Source organism: Dermochelys coriacea, chromosome 6, assembly GCF_009764565.3.
Source record: "Dermochelys coriacea isolate rDerCor1 chromosome 6, rDerCor1.pri.v4, whole genome shotgun sequence".
Taxonomy (NCBI): Eukaryota; Metazoa; Chordata; order Testudines; family Dermochelyidae; genus Dermochelys; species Dermochelys coriacea.
In genome coordinates, this window is record NC_050073.1 from 97435173 (window position 1) to 97453484 (window position 18312).

At 44.3% G+C, this 18312-nt stretch overlaps 1 protein-coding gene across 8 annotated transcripts in view; it reads right to left on the bottom strand.

Moving 5' to 3' along the window:
• TTC7B (tetratricopeptide repeat domain 7B) overlaps positions 1–18312 on the bottom strand; it is a 343610-nt gene that overhangs the window by 69197 nt on the left and 256101 nt on the right. For all 8 annotated transcript variants that reach the window (XM_038406917.2, XM_038406919.2, XM_043517821.1 and 5 more), the window contains one exon: positions 15422–15562. In XM_038406917.2, the coding sequence (XP_038262845.1) occupies positions 15422–15562 (141 nt within the window). The remainder of the gene's footprint in view (positions 1–15421; positions 15563–18312) is intronic.

Genomic DNA, 18312 nt, shown 5'->3' on the forward strand with positions numbered 1-18312 from the left:
GGCATCATAAATGGTCTGCAGCTATTGAATGCCCATCAAAAATATCTTTTTGCCAGGAGAATGACTGACTGACTGGACCCTCCAGACTGAAGCCCAAACCCCACCGTCCCTGGGAAGGTGGGGGAACTCACCTTGCTCTTCCATCATTGTGCCTCACCTGTCTCGAGAAGCTGCATGGGGTGCCATCCCCTGCTGGCAGCTTCAGCCACCAACACCAAAGTGGCACATCCAGGAGCAACAGGGAGTGGGAGGGGCTGCTGCTTTGCCCCGCTCTACCATCAACACCCAGGAGGGTGCCATGGCTGCAAGAAAAATCACCAGTGGCCGCACGTGGCCACAATGGCTGCATTTGAGAAAGGTTGATTTATACGTTAGTGGCTGAGTAAAAGTCACATACTATACAACACAGTAGAAGGAACTGGATGCTTTCATGAAATATTTGCCTATTGACTTTAAAAGTCCTAATGCAAGGTTGGAAGAAACCAGAAACATCTGATGGTGCATATTCTAAGAATATCTGCTAGTGTAGACTGTGAAAGGTGCTAAGTGAAAGCTTTAATTATTAGCAAGTAGCATGCAGAAATTAACCACCTACGTAAAAGTAATTTTTAGCTGCTACCACAATTCTGGACTGAAAAATAAGCACGCAGAGGCTAAGGGAATGTCTACATGGGCTTTCGGACTATAGGGTGTGAATAGCATTGCACAGTAAAGGGCTGTGCTGTATCTCCTCAGTGCAGATGCTGTGGGCATGAATTAAAAGGTTCCTAGTTCACATTAAAGTGGTCCTCTTCAAACAAGACTACATTAATGTGAACTTGGAACCTTCTAGTTCATACCTGCAGCATCCACACTAGGGAAGTTACAGTGCAGCTCTTTGGTGCACACTGCTATTCACATCCACACAGTCTGAACTGCAGGGCAGTGTAGACAAGTCCGAGCTTAAAAGAACTCTCACAGTTCAGTTTCTGGTATTCATTGTCTGGAGTCAAGTCAGAACCATGCTAGCAATGAGTCCTGAATGATAGGGGCAAGCCAGTGTAGCTTTTGGAAATGGTTTTCTTTTGAACTAACAGATAGTAAAATAACGGTGGGAGACAGCATGGTTTTATATGGAGAAGCTTGACACTTAACTAGTAAGTATTCCTGTAACTAATAAACCATTAATAGAATTAAAGGAACCTAAAAAAGACAGACTAATGTACTACTATGAGCGTATACACATGTTGTGTTCTACATATGTTTTTAATACTTTAAATTCCAGAAGAGATTGGAAATCTATATTTAAGAATGTATGTAAAGGATGAACTCTTTGTTAGCTGCTGAACAGAATACTTTATTCAAGGCAAACCACTGATCTAATTACCCAAGCACCTCAATCCATTATGAGCTAATTCAGTCTGACATCCACAAATAGAGTGAAAACATCTTTGTACCCCACAAGCAAGAGAAGAGAAGCTGTCTTTTAATCCAACTAAGATGGAAATCATTGTAAGAGGGAAAAAATTATTATGCTAAAATCAGTGAGGCAAGTTTAAATAAGCCATTCATAAAAGGTTGACAAGTCACCTGACTTGGTAGGAGTTTCTCAAAGAAGACATGGGGTTTTGTGTTGCAGTTTCTCTTGCCTCACCCTGGAGAGAATGCCTTCAAGTTCTTGACTCCCTGTCCAAGATGGATGTTTGAGTTTTGCTAAGATTGCTATCATATGATCTCTTTATAATAAAACGTATTGGCAGTGTGAACAAATCCAATTACATTTTCTGTATTTACTTTTATTTTCATGCTTCCTTTAATGTATTTAGTGGCTTTGTAATTAATGTGAATAAATCCTATATTAATGAAACAGAGGAAATTATAAGGGAATTCAGTCTTCACGTATTTCTCAAAAAAATAATAGCACAGCATATTAATTAAAGACCGGTACTGTACTTTCTTTTTCCTTAGTTGGGATTCACTAAAAAAGTGTTTGAGCAGCAGCATTATCAGATAAAGAGTTCTTCTGATTAACATACAAGATAAATCAGTGAGTTTCCACCTCTGCAGTGTAACCTTGGAAATCTATTCAAAGTTTGAGGTTGCCTGATAACAGTGAACACTGAAGATGTGAGGTGGTGGCAATGGGGAGACAAATCTGTGACAACTGCAAATAGAAAGAAGGGAGAGAAACTGAAAAAGAGCTACCAACATTTAGGGAAGCTATTTATTTAGATTGAACACCATAACTCACTCATGGTTCTACCACTTGTGAGTAAAGCTCTCTTTCCTGAACTCATGGTAATTAGAACAACAAATTCCATATTCTCAAGAGCTGTGTCTGTCTATATTAGAGTCAGTATAAGGCTGAGTTAGTTATAAACCCTTTCACATATTTTTGCTGTGCTGTGTTTCTATGATTTAACATAAGAACAGCCATACTGAATGAGACCAATGGTTCATCTATCCCAGGGGTCGGCAACCTATGGCACGCATGCCAAAGACGGCACGCAAGCCCATTTTTAATGGCATGCTGCTGCCTGCTGGGGTCCCATTAAAATGCGTGCCATTAAAAATCCGGCCCAATCTGCTCTTCTCCGCTCCCCACCCCCTCCTGCAGGGGCAAGGGGCAGAAGCTTGGTCCTGCCGGCTACCCTGCCTCTTCCTGCAGTGTCCTGGGTTCCTGCCCCTCCTCCTCTCTGTCCCTGCTGGCCGACCAGCTGATGGCCCTTGTGAGGGAGGGGGCGGGGGAGGAGCAGAGTCAGTGTGCTCACTGCTCCCAGAGGAGGCAGAGAAGAAGCGGGGGCAGGGCCTTGGGGATGCAGGGCATATCCCCTCCAGCCCCCTGCCGTGAGCACCCCACGACCCCAGCCTACACCCCCAGCCCTTTGCCCTGACCCCCCCACACCCCCAGACCTCTGCCCTGAGCCCTGTACCCCTCTCACACACACCCAGCTCTCTGCTTGACTCCTTCACCACCACCCCCACCCCATGATCCTAGCCCTGACTCTGGCACCCCCACACATACCCAGGCCCCCCACACCCTGACTCTTGCACCCCCCACTTCCCCACCCTGAGCACCAAATGGGAGCTCCTGCTGGTCTGGGTTTCCGTAAGATCCCCCCACATTCCCACCTGCACCCCTCCCACCAAATGGGAGCTGCCCAGGTAAGTGCTCCACACCCAAACCTCCTGCCTCAACTCTGAGCCCCCTCCCACATTCTATCCTGGCCAGACCCTACACCCCAACCCCCAGCCTGCCCCTTCACCACCATCCCTGTGCTCAGAGCACTCCCACCCTCAGCTCAGTGCAGAGAGAGAGGAAGAGAATGGCCAGAACCAGGGAGAAGGTAGGTACCCACTGTATGTGGGCAGGGCCGGGACCCCAGACCGGCAGCGGGCTGAGCGGGTCTGGCAGCCGGGATCCCGGGTGGCAGGAGCCGGCGGATGGAACCCCTGAGCGGCAGTGGGCTGAGCCGCTCAGCCCCTTGCCAGCCGGGGTCCCGGCCGCTGGCCCCTTGCCCGCCCGCTGCCAGCCTAGGTGAATGGAACCCCAGATGAGCAGCGAGCTGAGTGGGCCGGCGGCGTAAGATCAACATTTGAATTTAATTTTAAATGAAGCTTCTTAAACATTTTGAAAACCTTGTTTATTTTACAATACAACAATAGTTTAGTAATATAATATATAGACTTATAGAGAGAGAGACCTTCTAAAAAAACATTAAAATGTATTACTGGCACGTGAAACCTTAAATTAAAGTGAATAAATGAAGACTCGGCACACCACTTCTGAAAGGTTGCCAACCCCTGATCTAGCCCAATATCCTGTCTTCTGAAAGTGGCCAATGCCAGGTGCTTCAGAGGGAATGAAAAGAACTTGCAAATCACCAATTGATCAATCTCCTGTCATCCACTCCCAGCTTCTGGCAACCAGAGGAAAAACTGTACATTTTTATATCATATTAATGCACAAGTTAATGTAATTAAGATAGCAATTTTACTTCCACTAGGAAGATAAGATAGATAATGCAACACTAGTGTATAATGGCTGTTAAAAAGCAGTTTTCAAAACTGCCGCAGAGGTAGCCTCCTCATCAGAAGAAAGTGATTCTCCACATGGTTATCTTTGCTTTTATTTAGAGAATGTGTGCCACAAATTAAGCTTAAAATAGGTTTTACAGCAGTCTATTGTCACAGCTGGATAATATAAATAACCCTTTTAAGGTATCTTTGAAAAAAACTGCTGCTCTTTGGCCTTTCACCATGGTTGTTTTCTGAAAGTCAATCTACAGGAAATGCTCCTTTCTCAAGATGCAAAACTAAATCTATTTGTTACTATATGTCACAGTTGGAAAGGTAACTTGGATGCTTGAGAAAAATAATGTACATCACCCTGAAACATTACACAAAATACCAGCCTTATGTGGTGAGTTAAGTAACCTTTATAAAAAAGATGAATTGGAAAGGGCTCAGAGGAAAGCAACACTTTGCAAGAGCTCTGTTCTCTCCACCCTCTCCTCTCTCCTTCATCTATGTGCTAAGGGTGCTTTTTCACTTCCACACAACTGGGGTGGCTCTGTCTTTTCCCTCTCTCTTCCTACTGGGTGTTCTGGCCTTCCTAGTTATGTCTTCTCTCTTTCCCCCATTCTGATCTTTCTAGTAACTGCAGTCAGGAGGCAGGGAAATGGCTGACATGGAGATCTGATCACCAGGGTATCTGCAGGAGGGGAACAAGAGGATATGGACTGTACAGGAATGAACTCCTCTGGGCCATTGAGGAGAGAGTGGCCAGGCCAGCATCACTTGCTTCCTCACTACCTCCCACTAATGGGAATGAGAAAAGAGTTCCCCACAGCAGGGAGAACATGGTTCGCATCCACACATTGTGGACAAGTCACTGGTTCTCATTAGGCATTGAGGACTGAATAAGGAGTAATGCACTCAACAATAAAACGAGTTGCAAGGGGAGGCTGTGAAAATTATCAGCACTGGAAATATTCAAAGCTAACCGACACTCACCTGTTTAGCATCACTTATGAATATTTAAACAAGTGATGCTATGATGCAGGGGAAGTGACTATAGTATCCCTACAGGCACATTCCAATTCTAAATCTTTGTGTGATTCTCTGGAGGAAAAGTCACCTCTTTTCGAACTGTCAGAATTAGTAGGCACTTCAGCCAAATAAAGTAACATACTAATCAACAGCACATCTTTTGCTCATCTTTTGTTTTTCTGAAATAATTAATACTTGGCAGCATTGCTACCTAATTACTTCTGCACAATAAAATGGTCAATGGAAGACAAAGCTAGTTAAATATACAAAGAAATACAGCAATACTAAATATAAACATTATTACTTCTTAATGGCAAAGAACTCCAACAATTTGAAAAAGTTATGCTAAACTCCTACCAATGAACAAGTTAGTGATGTTTGCTAAATGAAAGTGAAATGAAACATGCTGTCTTAGAGACCTTTGATATACGGTTACTTTTTACTGTATGACCAACTATTACTAAAGGTATTGTTAATATAGACTACAGTGTATGAATGACAAATATTTAAGTTAACATACTGGTCTTGGAAACAGAGAAAAAACAATGCTACATAACCATAATTTCTACAGTATACTGTATACTCACTTAACCCTGTCAATATTTGTATCTAAAAACATACAGAAAAAATGGCTACTAACCTTTCTGTAACTGTTGTTCAAGATGTGTCGCTCATGTCCATTCCCATGTAGGTGGGCGTGTGCCGTGTGCAAAGTTGCCAAAAGGTTTTTCCCTCAGTGGTATCTGTTGGGTCGGTTCCGGCCCTCATGGCACTGTATATAGGGGCCTGCCACCCCCTCAATTCTTTCCTGCTAACTAACTACAATAGAGCGGTAGGAGGGCGGGTTTGGGAATGGACATGAGCAATACATCTCAAAGAACAGTAGTTATGGAAAGGTTATCAACTGTTTTTTCTTCTTCAAGTCCTTGATCGTGTCCATTCCTACATAGGTGACACCCAAGTAGATGGAGGAGGTGGTTTCGGAGTTCAACAACAAGCGAACTGTAGCACTGCCCTGTCGAATCCAGCATCGTCTCTAGCTTGCTGTGTGATGGTGTAGTGAGTTGTGGAGGTGAGGACCGAAGACCACATTACCACTCTACAGATATCCTGAATGAGAACCTGTGCCACGAAAGCTGCTGAAGATGCTTGTGCCCTCATGGAGTGTGCCATCAGGGCTGGAACAGGGACTTTTGACAGGTCATAGTATGTGCAAATGCATGAAGTAATCCATGAAGGAATTCTTTGGGCCGACTCCAGGAGGCCTTTCATTCAATCAGTCATTGCTATGAAGAGTTGGGTAGACTTGCTAAATGAGGTCCTTTCTATGTAGAAGATTGGCGCCCCCCTGACATCTAGCAAGTGAAGCCTCTGCTCCTGGCTATTGGCATGTGGCTTTGGGAAGAAGACCAGAAGGAAAATGTCTTGGTTATTGTGAAACTGTGACACCACCTTAGAGAGGAAGGCTGGGCGAGGGAACAGCTGGACCTTGTCCTTGAAGAAAAATGTGTATTGTGGTTCTGAAGTCAGGGCTCTGATTTCTCAGAACTGTCTGGCTGAAGAGATGGCCATCAGAAAGGCTACTTTCCAGGACAAGTAGAGTACAGAGCATATTACTAGTGGCTCGAATGGGACCCCTGTGAGTCTCGATAGCACCAAGTTGAGGTCCCAAGGTGGAACTGGTTGCCTCACATGTGGGTACAGCCTGTCCAATCCATTAAGAAATCGGCTACAGAGTGCATTGGCGAAGACGGACCTACCTTTCATACCTAGGTGAAAGGCTGACATAGCTGCCAGGTGAAATCTGATCAAAGATACTTGTGACAGATGGCCAGAAAGGGTTAAGCATCCTGCAGGATAAATGACCCATATTTAACCTTTAGGGACATATTTATAGATTTTTTTGTTATTATATATATATATACACAGAGAGAGAGAGAGAGAGAGAGATTAACAATGTAAACAAACGGTTCCTGTCTATGCTGTATTCTGTGAATTTAGAGATCAAAAGGAGATCTTAACATTTAAATGATCTGTAAATATAGTGTTATCACTGTATTGATCTCTCTTTAAAATGTACAAATCACCTGCAAATGGCAGAAAACAGGCAATTGCATTATGTTGATCCATGTAGCTGATTACCAGTGATGCTTAGGAAATAGGTCTACTTCAGAGTCTCGACGATTGCCTATTGATCACCTAAGGACTCAAGCTGCCAAGCAAAGGCCTGGAACTGCATAAAAAACCCTTGGGTCCTGATCCTTTTTTATCTCAGATCTGCTTGATGCTTTATGCAGGGGAAGCTTGAGTTGTAAGACAGAGCTCCAGTTCCACCTGGATCACCCTGGATATGAACACTGAACTATAACCTAGGGACTAATTCTGAAAGAACTCTTTGCAACTACAAATCTCACCATCTCTATTATGAAACTGATCTCAGAACTGTACTCATGTCTGTATGTATACCGATCTTTTAACCAATGCTCACACTCTCTTCTTTTTAATAAATTTTAGTTTAGTTAACAAGGATTGGCTGTAAGCATGTATTTGGGTAAGATCTGACATATTCATTAACTTGGGGGAATGGATGTGTCCAATCCTTTGGGATTGGTAGAACTTTCATATTTGACTTGGACTTGGGTGTCTTGGATTTGACTGGACTTGGGTGTCTAAGTGTAAGCCCAAGGCTGGGTTGCTTTGAGGGAACTGTGTTTTGGCTTCTGGGTAACCAGTAAGGTATTTTAGAAGCTGTTTTATGCTGTGTTGGTAAATCTAAGTATTGGAATATCCATCAGCTTTGGGCATGGTCTGCCCCATTCTTTACAAGTTAGCCTAATTGAGTAACCTCAGTGTGACCCCCGGGACCCCAGTAACATTGACAACCCTTGAGGCTTTAGGTGAAGCAAATAGCCCAGAATACACGATTTTGTTCCCTAACCAGATGGAGAATCTCTTCCATTTTGCCAAATACGTAGCCCTGGTGGATGGTTTTCTGCTTCCTAGCAGGACCTCCTGAACCAGACCCAAACACATGAGCTCCGAGGGGTTCAGCCATGGAGGTTCCAGGTCGTGAGATGAACTTGATGTTCGGATGCTGGAGGCGACTGTGATCCTGAGAGATTAGATTTGAAAACAGAGGCAGGGTGATTTTTGTTTCCACTGACAGGTTCAGGAGGGTAGTGAATCAATGCTGATGTGGCCAAACTGGTACTATCAGGATCAAATCTCACTCCGTCCCTTTTGACCTTCAGCAGGACCTTGTGAATGAGCAGAACAGGCAGGAATGCATAGAAAACATGGTCCTTCCATGGGAGAAGGAATGCGTCTGTGAGCAAGCCCAGGCTGTGATTCTGAAAGGAGCAGAACTGCAGGCACTTCCTGTTGTATTTTCTTGTGAACAGGTCTATATGGGGAGTTCCTCACTTCTGGAAAATGTCCTTCATGCCATCTGAGTGAACAGACCACTCGTGACTGGAGAAGGCTCTGCCGTGACGATCTGCCAACACGTACTGAGCCCCTGGAAGGTAGGAAGCCTCCAGATTGATCAAATAGGTTATGCAGAACTCCCACAAGGTGAAGGCTTCCTGGACATAGGTGAGAGGAGCGCGCTTCACCCTGTCCGTTTATACAGGACATTGTTGTCATGTTGTCTGTAAGCACCGACACGCACTTGCCATCCAAGTGAAGCTGGAATGCTTGACATGCAGACAGACCCTGGGTCCAACCACCACAAGAGGGAGATGATCACAGGAGGGGAAAGCGTGATCACCATATCCAGGCAATCTTTGACAGCATGCAGATACTAGCGAGACCTGGAGTGGTTTGAGCTGTAACCTTGCGAACTTCACAACATATGTGCAGGACGCCACATGGCTCAGAAGTTTCAAGCAGATTCGTGATGTGATGGTAGGTTGCTTTCTGAGGCTCTGAATGATTGACCCTAATGCCTGGACTCTGGATTCCAGCAGGAAGGCTTTGGCCCGGACAGAGTTGAGGACTGCCCCCATGAATTCTATTATTTGGCCAGGAACAAGAATTGATTTCTCTGTGATCAACAGGCCCAACCTCTAGATGGCTGACAGAATTAGTTGGATGTGTGCCTCCACCAGCCAGTCGTCAAGGTAGGGGTACACCTGTACGCTTTTCTTTCTCAGGAAGGCTGAGACTATTGCCATGCACTTTGTGAAGACGGGAGCAGGGAGTGGTGCTGACAGGCCAAATGGTAGTACTGGGAACTGATGGTGAACCTGACCCACAACAAACTGGAGGAATCTTCTTTGGTCTTGGAGGATTGAAATGTGAAAATATGCATCTTTCAAGTCGAGGGTGGCATACCAGTCCTCTGGATCCAAGGAGGGCATAATGGAGGCCAGGGAGACCATGAGGCACTTTAGTTTCTTCATGAACTAGTTGAGGTTTTGCAGGTCCAGGAGGGGTCTGAAACCATCTTTGGCCTTGGGAATTAGGAAATAAGAGTAGAACCCCCTGCCCCACAGCTCCATAGGAACCTCCTCTACCCCTCCCAGTTGCAGAAGCATTTGCACTTCACGGAGTGGAAGTTGCTTCTGAGAAGGGTCCCTGAAGAGGGATGGAGAAGCAGGTTGTGAAGGAGGGGAAGAACTGAATTCCAGAGCGTATCTCAGTATTATGTGTAGCACCCAGCAGTCTGACATAATATGGGCCCATGCCCAATAAAAGTGGGATAGCCAGTACACAAAAGTAGGGAAGGTTGGATCCTGGCAAAGAACTGGTATGCCATCCTCAGACATACCCTCAACAGGCCTGCTTGGAGCCGGATGCTTGCCTGGCCAAACCCAATCCATGGGTCGATAAGGGCTGAGTAAGGGGCCTCCCCTCTTGTAGCCCCTACACCATTTTCTACTATAGTCCTGCCTTGGTTGTGAGTGGTAGAACTGAGATAGCGGTTGTGGCTTCCTCAAGCCAAGAGGCCTCATCACCAAGGCCAAGGTCATGGTTTGTGTGGCAGAGTCAGCCACATCCAGAAACACTTGCAGGGATGCCTTCACTACTACCCTGCCTTCCTTGACCAACTTAAACTTTGTTATTGCACCCCAGGAGTTAAAGCTGTGTCTGCTAAGGAGCACTTGCTGGTTAGCAATGCAAAGCTGGAGCCCTCCTGTGGCATAGTTGTCTGTCAGTCAAAGAGGTCCAGCTTCTTGGCATCCTTAGCTTTAAGGGCAAGTCCCTGCTGCCTCTACTGTTTGTGCTTGTTCACTGCTGAGACAATCAGAGACCTGGGACTGTGGAGAGGGGTATATAGATACTAAAATCCTTTTGGGAGAACAAAGTACTTGCACTGCACATTCTCTGCCGTAGGCTGCAAGAGGCTGGAGTCTGCCAGAGCGCCTTGACAGGTTCTAAGATGGCAGAATTCAGGGGCAGGGCTACCCAAGAAGGGCCCGAAGATGCCAAAATGTCCACTAGGGCATGTGAGATCTCAGAAATTTTCTTCACCTGGACCCACAGGTTCTGTGCCACCCATTTCAACAATTCTTGGTGCACCCTGTGATCATCCTATATGGGTGCCACCAAGATACCTGTAACTGCCTCATCCAGAAAGGAGGAAGAGATCCCAGAACCAGTATCTTGCTCTTGGCCGTCCGCTCCTGACGGGTCCTGTGGTGCTGGTCCATGATGTGAGGTACTGGGCTCAGTATTTTGGACCTGCCCCTACACTACTAGAGGAGGCGGCGATGGCAGGGCTCTAGCTTCTGATGCCACCAAGTATGACCTCCTTGATTGGGGTCCTTGGGACTGATGGAAAGTGCTCCACAAAGTCCCAAAGGGCCATTTACAGGAATCTGCCACTGTGCTGGCCAGCGGTGCCAACTCCTGTATTAGGTATAGGGCTCTGGCTCCGAGGATTTACTCCCTGGAGGACCATGGGGGTGTAGTGCTGGCAAGGGGTGCTGGGATGGAGGCAACCAATGCTGCTGCATCATTGCGGGATTTCCTTTCAATGGCACCCGTAGCTGGCTTTGCCTCTGGTGCTAGCTCATGTCTAAATGGCATTTTATTACTGGGAGTGTGCTAATAAAGTTTGCAGATGATACAAAGCTGGGAGGTATTGCCAATTCAGAGAAGGATTGGGATATTATACAGGAGGATCTGGATGACCTTGTAAACTGGAGTAATAGTAATAGGATGAAATTTAATAGTGAGAAGTGTAAGGTCATGCATTTAGGGATTAATAACAAGAATTTTAGTTATAAGCTGGGGATGCATCAATTAGAAGTAACGGAGGAGGAGAAGGACCTTGGAGTATTGGTTGATCATAGGATGACTATGAGCTGCCAATGTGATATGGCTGTGAAAAAAGCTAATGCGGTTTTGGGATGCATCAGGAGAGGTATTTCCAGTAGGGATAAGGAGGTTTTAGTACCGTTATGCAAGGCACTGGTGAGACCTCACCTGGAATACTGTGTGCAGTTCTGGTCTCCCATGTTTAACAAGGATGAATTCAAACTGGAGCAGGTACAGAGAAGGGCTACTAGGATGATCCGAGGAATGGAAAACTTGTCTTATGAAAGGAGACTTAAGGAGCTTGGCTTGTTTAGCCTAACTAAAAGAAGGTTGAGGGGAGATATGATTGCTCTCTATAAATATCTCAGAGGGATAAATACAGGAGAGGGAGAGGAATTATTTAAGCTCAGCACCAATGTGGACACAAGAACAAATGGGTATAAACTGGCCACCAGGAAGTTTAGACTTGAAATTAGACGAAGGTTTCTAACCATCAGAGGAGTGAAGTTTTGGAATAGCCTTCCAAGAGAAACAGTGGGGGCAAAAGATCTATCTGGTTTTAAGATTCTACTCGATAAGTTTATGGAGGAGATGGTATGATGGGATAATGTGATTTTAGTAATTAATTGATCTTTAAATATTCAGGGTAAATAGGCCTAATCCCCTGAGATGGGATATTAGATGGATGGGATCTGAGTTACCCAGGAAAGAATTTTCTGTAGTATCTGGCTGGTGAATCTTGCCCATATGCTCAGGGTTTAGCTGATTGCCATATTTGGGGTCAGGAAGAAATTTTCCTCCAGGGCACATTGGAAGAAGCCCTGGAGGTTTTTCACCTTCCTCTGTAGCATGGGGCACGGGTCACTTGAGGGAGTCTTCTCTGCTCCTTGAAGTCTTTAAACCATGATTTGAGGACTTCAATAGCTCAGACATAGGTGAGGTTTTTCGTAGGAGTGGGTGGGTGAGATTCTGTGGTCTGCGTTGTGCAGGCCGGACTAGATGATCAGAATGGTCCCTTCTGACCTTAGTATCTATGAATCTATGAAAGGGACATCAGATCCTGTGCCACCTGGAATACGTCTGGCATAGATGGGAGCACCAGTCCCACACTCCTATGGCTCTCCCTTGGGGGAGAATTCAGCGGCACTGGACTCGATGGCTCCCTCCGTGGGGCCAGAGTCAACAGTGCCACAGCAGCAGCCACTGAGCCTGAGTGGCCCTGTGCAGGTCTCACTCTGCCAGAGTCCTTCTGACTGGTGGACTTTGGGGTAGGGGAGTGTCCCTTGCCTGCTTTTGTGCTGCTTCTTGCGCAGTACTGGCGAATGGGAGCGGTGCCACGTGCTCTCCTGTGCTGACCTCCTTTGCACCAGCGACCTGTGGTGGTGCCAGGAGTCACGTGACACTGGCAAGGAATCTCTTCTCAGTACCAAGAGCATAGGCGCCGACTTTTGCTCCTGCCGGTGGGTGCTCAACCCCCATCTACTCCTGTCCCCGCCCTGACTCCACCCCTGTCCTGCTCCCAATCCAAACCCTTCCCCAAAGTCCCCACCCCAACTCTGCCCCCCTTCCTGCCCCTATTCTGACTCCTTCCCCAAATCCTCACCCCTCCCTTCCATGTGCCACGTTCTTGCTCCTCCCCCTCCCTCCCAGCACATTGCCAAACAGCTGTTTGGTGGTGGCAGGCGGAAAGCGCTGGGAGGTAGGCGGAGGAGTGGGGACATGGCGTGCTCAGGGGAGGAGGTGGAAGAGGAGGTTGGGCATGGGAGGGAGCGGGAGCTTGGCTACCGATGGGTGCAGAGCATCCACTAATTTTTCTCCGTGGGTGCTCCAGCCCCAGAGCATCCACAAAGTCGGCGCCTATACCAGAGAGGCTGGGCTGCCCATCCCTCACAGAAGCAGGTGCACTCCTCACAGAGGCAGAGGTGCTTGGTACTGAGTCAGGGTGAGTCAGCTCTGAGGGATGAAGAGCCACCTCCATCACGAGGAACTTAAGTCTCTGGTCCCTTTCTTTTTGGGTCTGGGGCTTGAAACCTCTACAAATCTTGCAACGATCATACAGTTGGGATTCGCCCAAACACTTGTGGCAAACTGAGTGGGGATCACTGATAGGCATAGGCTTCTGGCAAGCCTTGAATGGCTTAAACCCCGGAGACCGAGGCATTCCCTGGTGCTGGGCAGGAGAGAACCCTGATAAGGGGGTCCTACTCTATACTAGCAACTTATGCAAAGACTAACTACTAACATTTTTGTAACTATTTACAGGAAAATATACAAGAAGTCCACTGCGGAGAGTACTTTCAGAGCAAGAACGAGCAGTTCCAGTGACCATCACAGGCGGAAAGATGGATCTGAGGGGGTGGCAGGCCCCTATACACAAAGCCATGAGGGTGAGACTCCAGAGGGCACTGGAGCTGACCCAACAGATACCACTGAGGGAAAAACCTTCTGGCGACTGCAGCACGCGCACACCTACATGGGAATGGACATGAGCAAGCACCCAAAGAACTTTTCAAATTGAATATTTTTAAAAGAATGATTAGAATGATTATGTTTTCACATAAACCATTATACAATGCACTATAACCTTACAATGCCATCAGTGATACTTTCTGATTTAAGAGTTTGGTGCCAAGCTTCAAGCCACTCTTGGGCACAAACTCCATTCCAGATCATTCACCAGTTAGGAAAATGCTACCACACGTCCCAACAGGCAAACCAAGAAATGGAGACATCAGAACCCCACTATCATTTTTACATTGCATGGGTGTCACAAAAGCAAGATGATACTGGTTTGTTTACTCCAATGACACTGTTGTCAAGTAAAGTTTTTATACAGTGCTAATGTTTTTTCTTCCAGCTGCAGTTGTAATATCTGATATTCTTGTAAATGCCTGCCCCTCTCCAGGGGAAATATGCCATCTATGTTCCATGATATTTAGCTTCTCAAGAAGCTTCAGACACCATAACGACTACAAAGATGACAGGGGTACCGCTCCATTGATCTGCAAAGTTCTGATCCACCATGTAGCAATCACACTATAAAACTGCTGCCCTATCTTATGTATGAATCAAGTGCTTTCTATTTAAGTGCTTCCATTCCTCTGCTTGGCTCAATACCAGGATCCAAATCTTCCCCTTTTTAAAAAAACAAAAATTCAGTAATTTAAGTATCATAAAAAGTTCAAAACAACTAACTGGCCAGCACCAGCAAGCATTTCACACAGTCAGCCCAGAGGCCTAGTTCAAGCTTTGGGCCCAATCTATTACTTGCTTTACCATAGGACTCCATCTACCTCCATTCAGACTTTTTGAAAGGAGCATAAACAAATGTGCAATTTTTTACTTTATTAAAATACTAAATACCATGTTTACAGCATTACTTTGAACAGGTGCCTTTCAGATCCAGCCCACAATGATTAACGTGTCAGCAATAGCTTTAATAAATACTGTCCTGCCTCCCTCTGTAATAGAAGCACTTGCATATATTAAAAGTATCTGAATTTTTGCACATGGAAAACAGCAAAAACCTATGCACCCCCCCTTAAAAAAAGCAGTCTCCCCTTTTTTTAACCTACACATCCAATGAATATATTTTGGAAGATCAACTTTAATTACTGTACCCCTTTATGCAGAGTGATAGAAGCAACTCACATTAAAACTATATTTCTGTGGTTAAGTTCAGCAAACTATGATATGCATTATTTTTATTATTAGGACCCCAAGATTATTAAACATTCTTATGGTGACTGAAGTTTAGTTAAAAAGTTCCACAAAAACATAGCAACCCTTAACTCTCAAGGACAAATTTGCCAAATGAGAAATTTTAGAAATCCATGACTTAATACAGTCTAAACTGTAGTTAGAAAATGCTACAACACTGTGACAAGGTTATTAAATTAAAAACTAAATGCTATCCTTATTGACCACTGTTTTAAAAATTAAACATACAACGTTCTCTCTTGAAATGCAACAAAATGCCACATTTTGAATAAGTGTCCTTAAAAGCTCCAATTTCAGTTGACAAATGATAATAGAGTCTGACCTGCTGAATGAAATGAATACAGATTCCTGCCGCTTCACAGGTTAGTGAATAGGGGAAAAAAAAGTAGTTTTTGTGTTCCAGTACCTGCATGAAGCCAAATTTGAGCCAGAGTCATCCAAGGATGCAGAGGACCTTGCTTAGGAGCACTGCTCTGCAAAGATGAAGCAACCTCAGACAGTGCCTGCTCCACTCTGGAGGCTGCTATTGACGTTGCATGAACTGAACCTGTAGAAGTAATAAAAAAATTACATCAGTGTGGAGAGAAGGGAGGGGAAGGAGGAAAGACAAAAATGTTCACAAAGGCTGGGTTAAATACTACACCTTAACCCTTTCCATAACACAAGCTTCACTAAAAAAGCTAACTTGGGTCTTAACTTCTGGATGTTTGCTGTCAGTCTTTTTCTGATGTAAAATGCACAAATGTGAGTGAATCTACGCAAAATCATGTTACGATTTTACTAGCAGCAATGTTTGATGTCAATTTGAGTAGCCACTGTGAACTCTGAAGATTTAACTCAGCATTTAATTTATGAGTATAAATGATTCAAAGAAGATTTGTGATGGCACTATATGCTGTAACCTTTATGTTGCTGCATGCACTTTGGTGTTAGGAATTGCAATGTCTTTTCATATAGTGCAATTAGATGACTATTTAAAGGCTAATAATAGATTGCAAAAAAGAAAAACAGAACTAAAATATATAGGCTGAGCACAATGTGCCCCTGCATGGATACACGATTAAATTGCATGGGATGCAAAAATTAGATAATCAACAATGTTGAAGTAAAATGTTTAGCAGCCAAAGAATTCCTTGCAGGAAGAATATCTTGAAAATGCTGAATGGAATGGATTAGTCTCTCAAAATAAAGCTTTTCTGAGGGATATTAAAATTCAGTCTGAAATAGTCTCTCTTTTCCAGTACATGAAAAATGAAACAGGTTTTCTATCAGTTCAGTATGTATGCTGCCCTCATGATAAATTAAACGTATGTATTAAATATTTAATTGTCACCAGAGAAACTTTAGCACTGATATTTTTCTATCCAGACCATAAACATTTTAAGTTGTAGTTCTCACTGTGATTTTAAATACTTACAGATCCATTGTAAATTTGTTCTGTAATTTTGAATTGTATTTGATGCTCACTGGGCTTGATTAAAGAAGAAGTTTTATACTGCTTTCAGAGATAGGAAAACAGGAACACAGGAAATGCCAGACTGGATCAGACTAAAGGTACAACTAGTCCAGTATCCTGCCTCTCATAATGACCAGCAGCAAATGCTTTACAGGAAGATGTTGAACTGACTACCAAACAAGTCAAAGTCATAAGCTTGGGTTGGTGATTGCTTGCCTGAACCTGCGAACAGTAAACGTGTGCTAGTCACGTGACTGTTGACATTACAGACCTTCACAAGAGAAGAGATACAATATGGATGGCTTTCAGTAAACGGCTGCAGTTTGATGGAGTAACATCAGAGTACATTTAAAGTGGAGGATGTGGTGAATGCAGACACACACTGCATAGCTTATCCCAATGCTTCTGTTGTCTACTGTCCCCTCCCACAGACTACGATGGTGCGAGCTTCCCAATCAATTTGGGAAATGCTGATGTGTGTATTTTATTATTTTTTGCATGAGAGAGAAATTTGTCACTATGTTCTGTCGAGGGTATAAAAGCAGTGATTCTATTCATTTCAGGATCCGGTCCACCATTGCCCTCCTTAGTTTTTAAAGATGACAAGAGTTCTACAATCAACAGCAGAGACTCATGCTCTCCTCCAGCAGCAAGGGGCTCAGAGAATTTTCTTAGTTAAAAAGCCTAAAGAATGTCTGATGCAATCTGTGCAGTGGCTCAGCAACAGAGCAGAAGCCTTTGCTACTTCCATCGCTGACATGGTCTGTTGTAAATGGTTAAGAAGGAGAATCCACTCCAGGTCTCTTGAAGAACTGGTAAGGAAGGGATGCAGCTCCTTGATAAGAAAAGCTGAAGAAAGGAGAAAGTTGCAGACCATCATCCAACCCCTCACTTATAATAATACAAAGCTTCAGCGAGGAGGAGTTCCCTAGCAGGAGGCTGGTTGTATAGTGGGAACAATGTAATCTTAACAGAAGTAAAATTTTTCCAGTATGCAAACAAATGTTTTGGTACCTTCTAAAAGGGCCAACATTTGTTCCATTTAGGAAATATATTATTCAGATTGCACATTCCTAGTATCTAGGTCGAAAGTCATAAAAACAATGGAATGTAAATAGTTTACTACAGTAATTCTGTAAGTGGATAAATCTACATACAGTGTAACAGTAACCTGGTGGTAAAACCTATCTGAGCAGAAGATAATTCTATAGGATAATAAGCAACTATACCGAAGTTATAACAGCTTATTTAAGAACATAAGAGTGGCCATGATGGGTCAGACCAGTGATCCATCTAGCCCAGTATCCTGTCTTCCAACAGAAGCTAATGCCAGATGCTTCAAAGGGAATGAAAAGAACAGGGCAATTTACCGAGTGCTCCATCCCTTTTGTCCAGTCCCAGCTTCTAGTAGTCAGACATTTAGGACACCCACAGCATTCGGAAACTCTGACCATCTTGACTAACAGCCATCTATGGATCTATCCTTCACAAACTTATCTAATTCTTTTTTAAATCCAGTTATAGTTTTGGCCTTCATAACATCCCCTGACAAGGAGTTCCATGGTTGACTGTGTTATGTGAAGAAATACTTTCTCACATTTATTTTAAACCTGCTGCCTATTAATTTCATTGGGTGATCTCTGGTTCTTGTGTTATGTGAAGGGGTAAATAACATTTCCTTATTCACTTTTTTCACACTATTCACAATTTTATAGACCTTTATCATATCCCCTCTTAGTTGTCTCTTTTCTAAACCGAACAGTCCCAGTTTAATCTCTCCTTGTACATAAGATGTTCTATACCCCTAATCTCTCTGTTGCATTTCTCTGCATCTTTTCCCA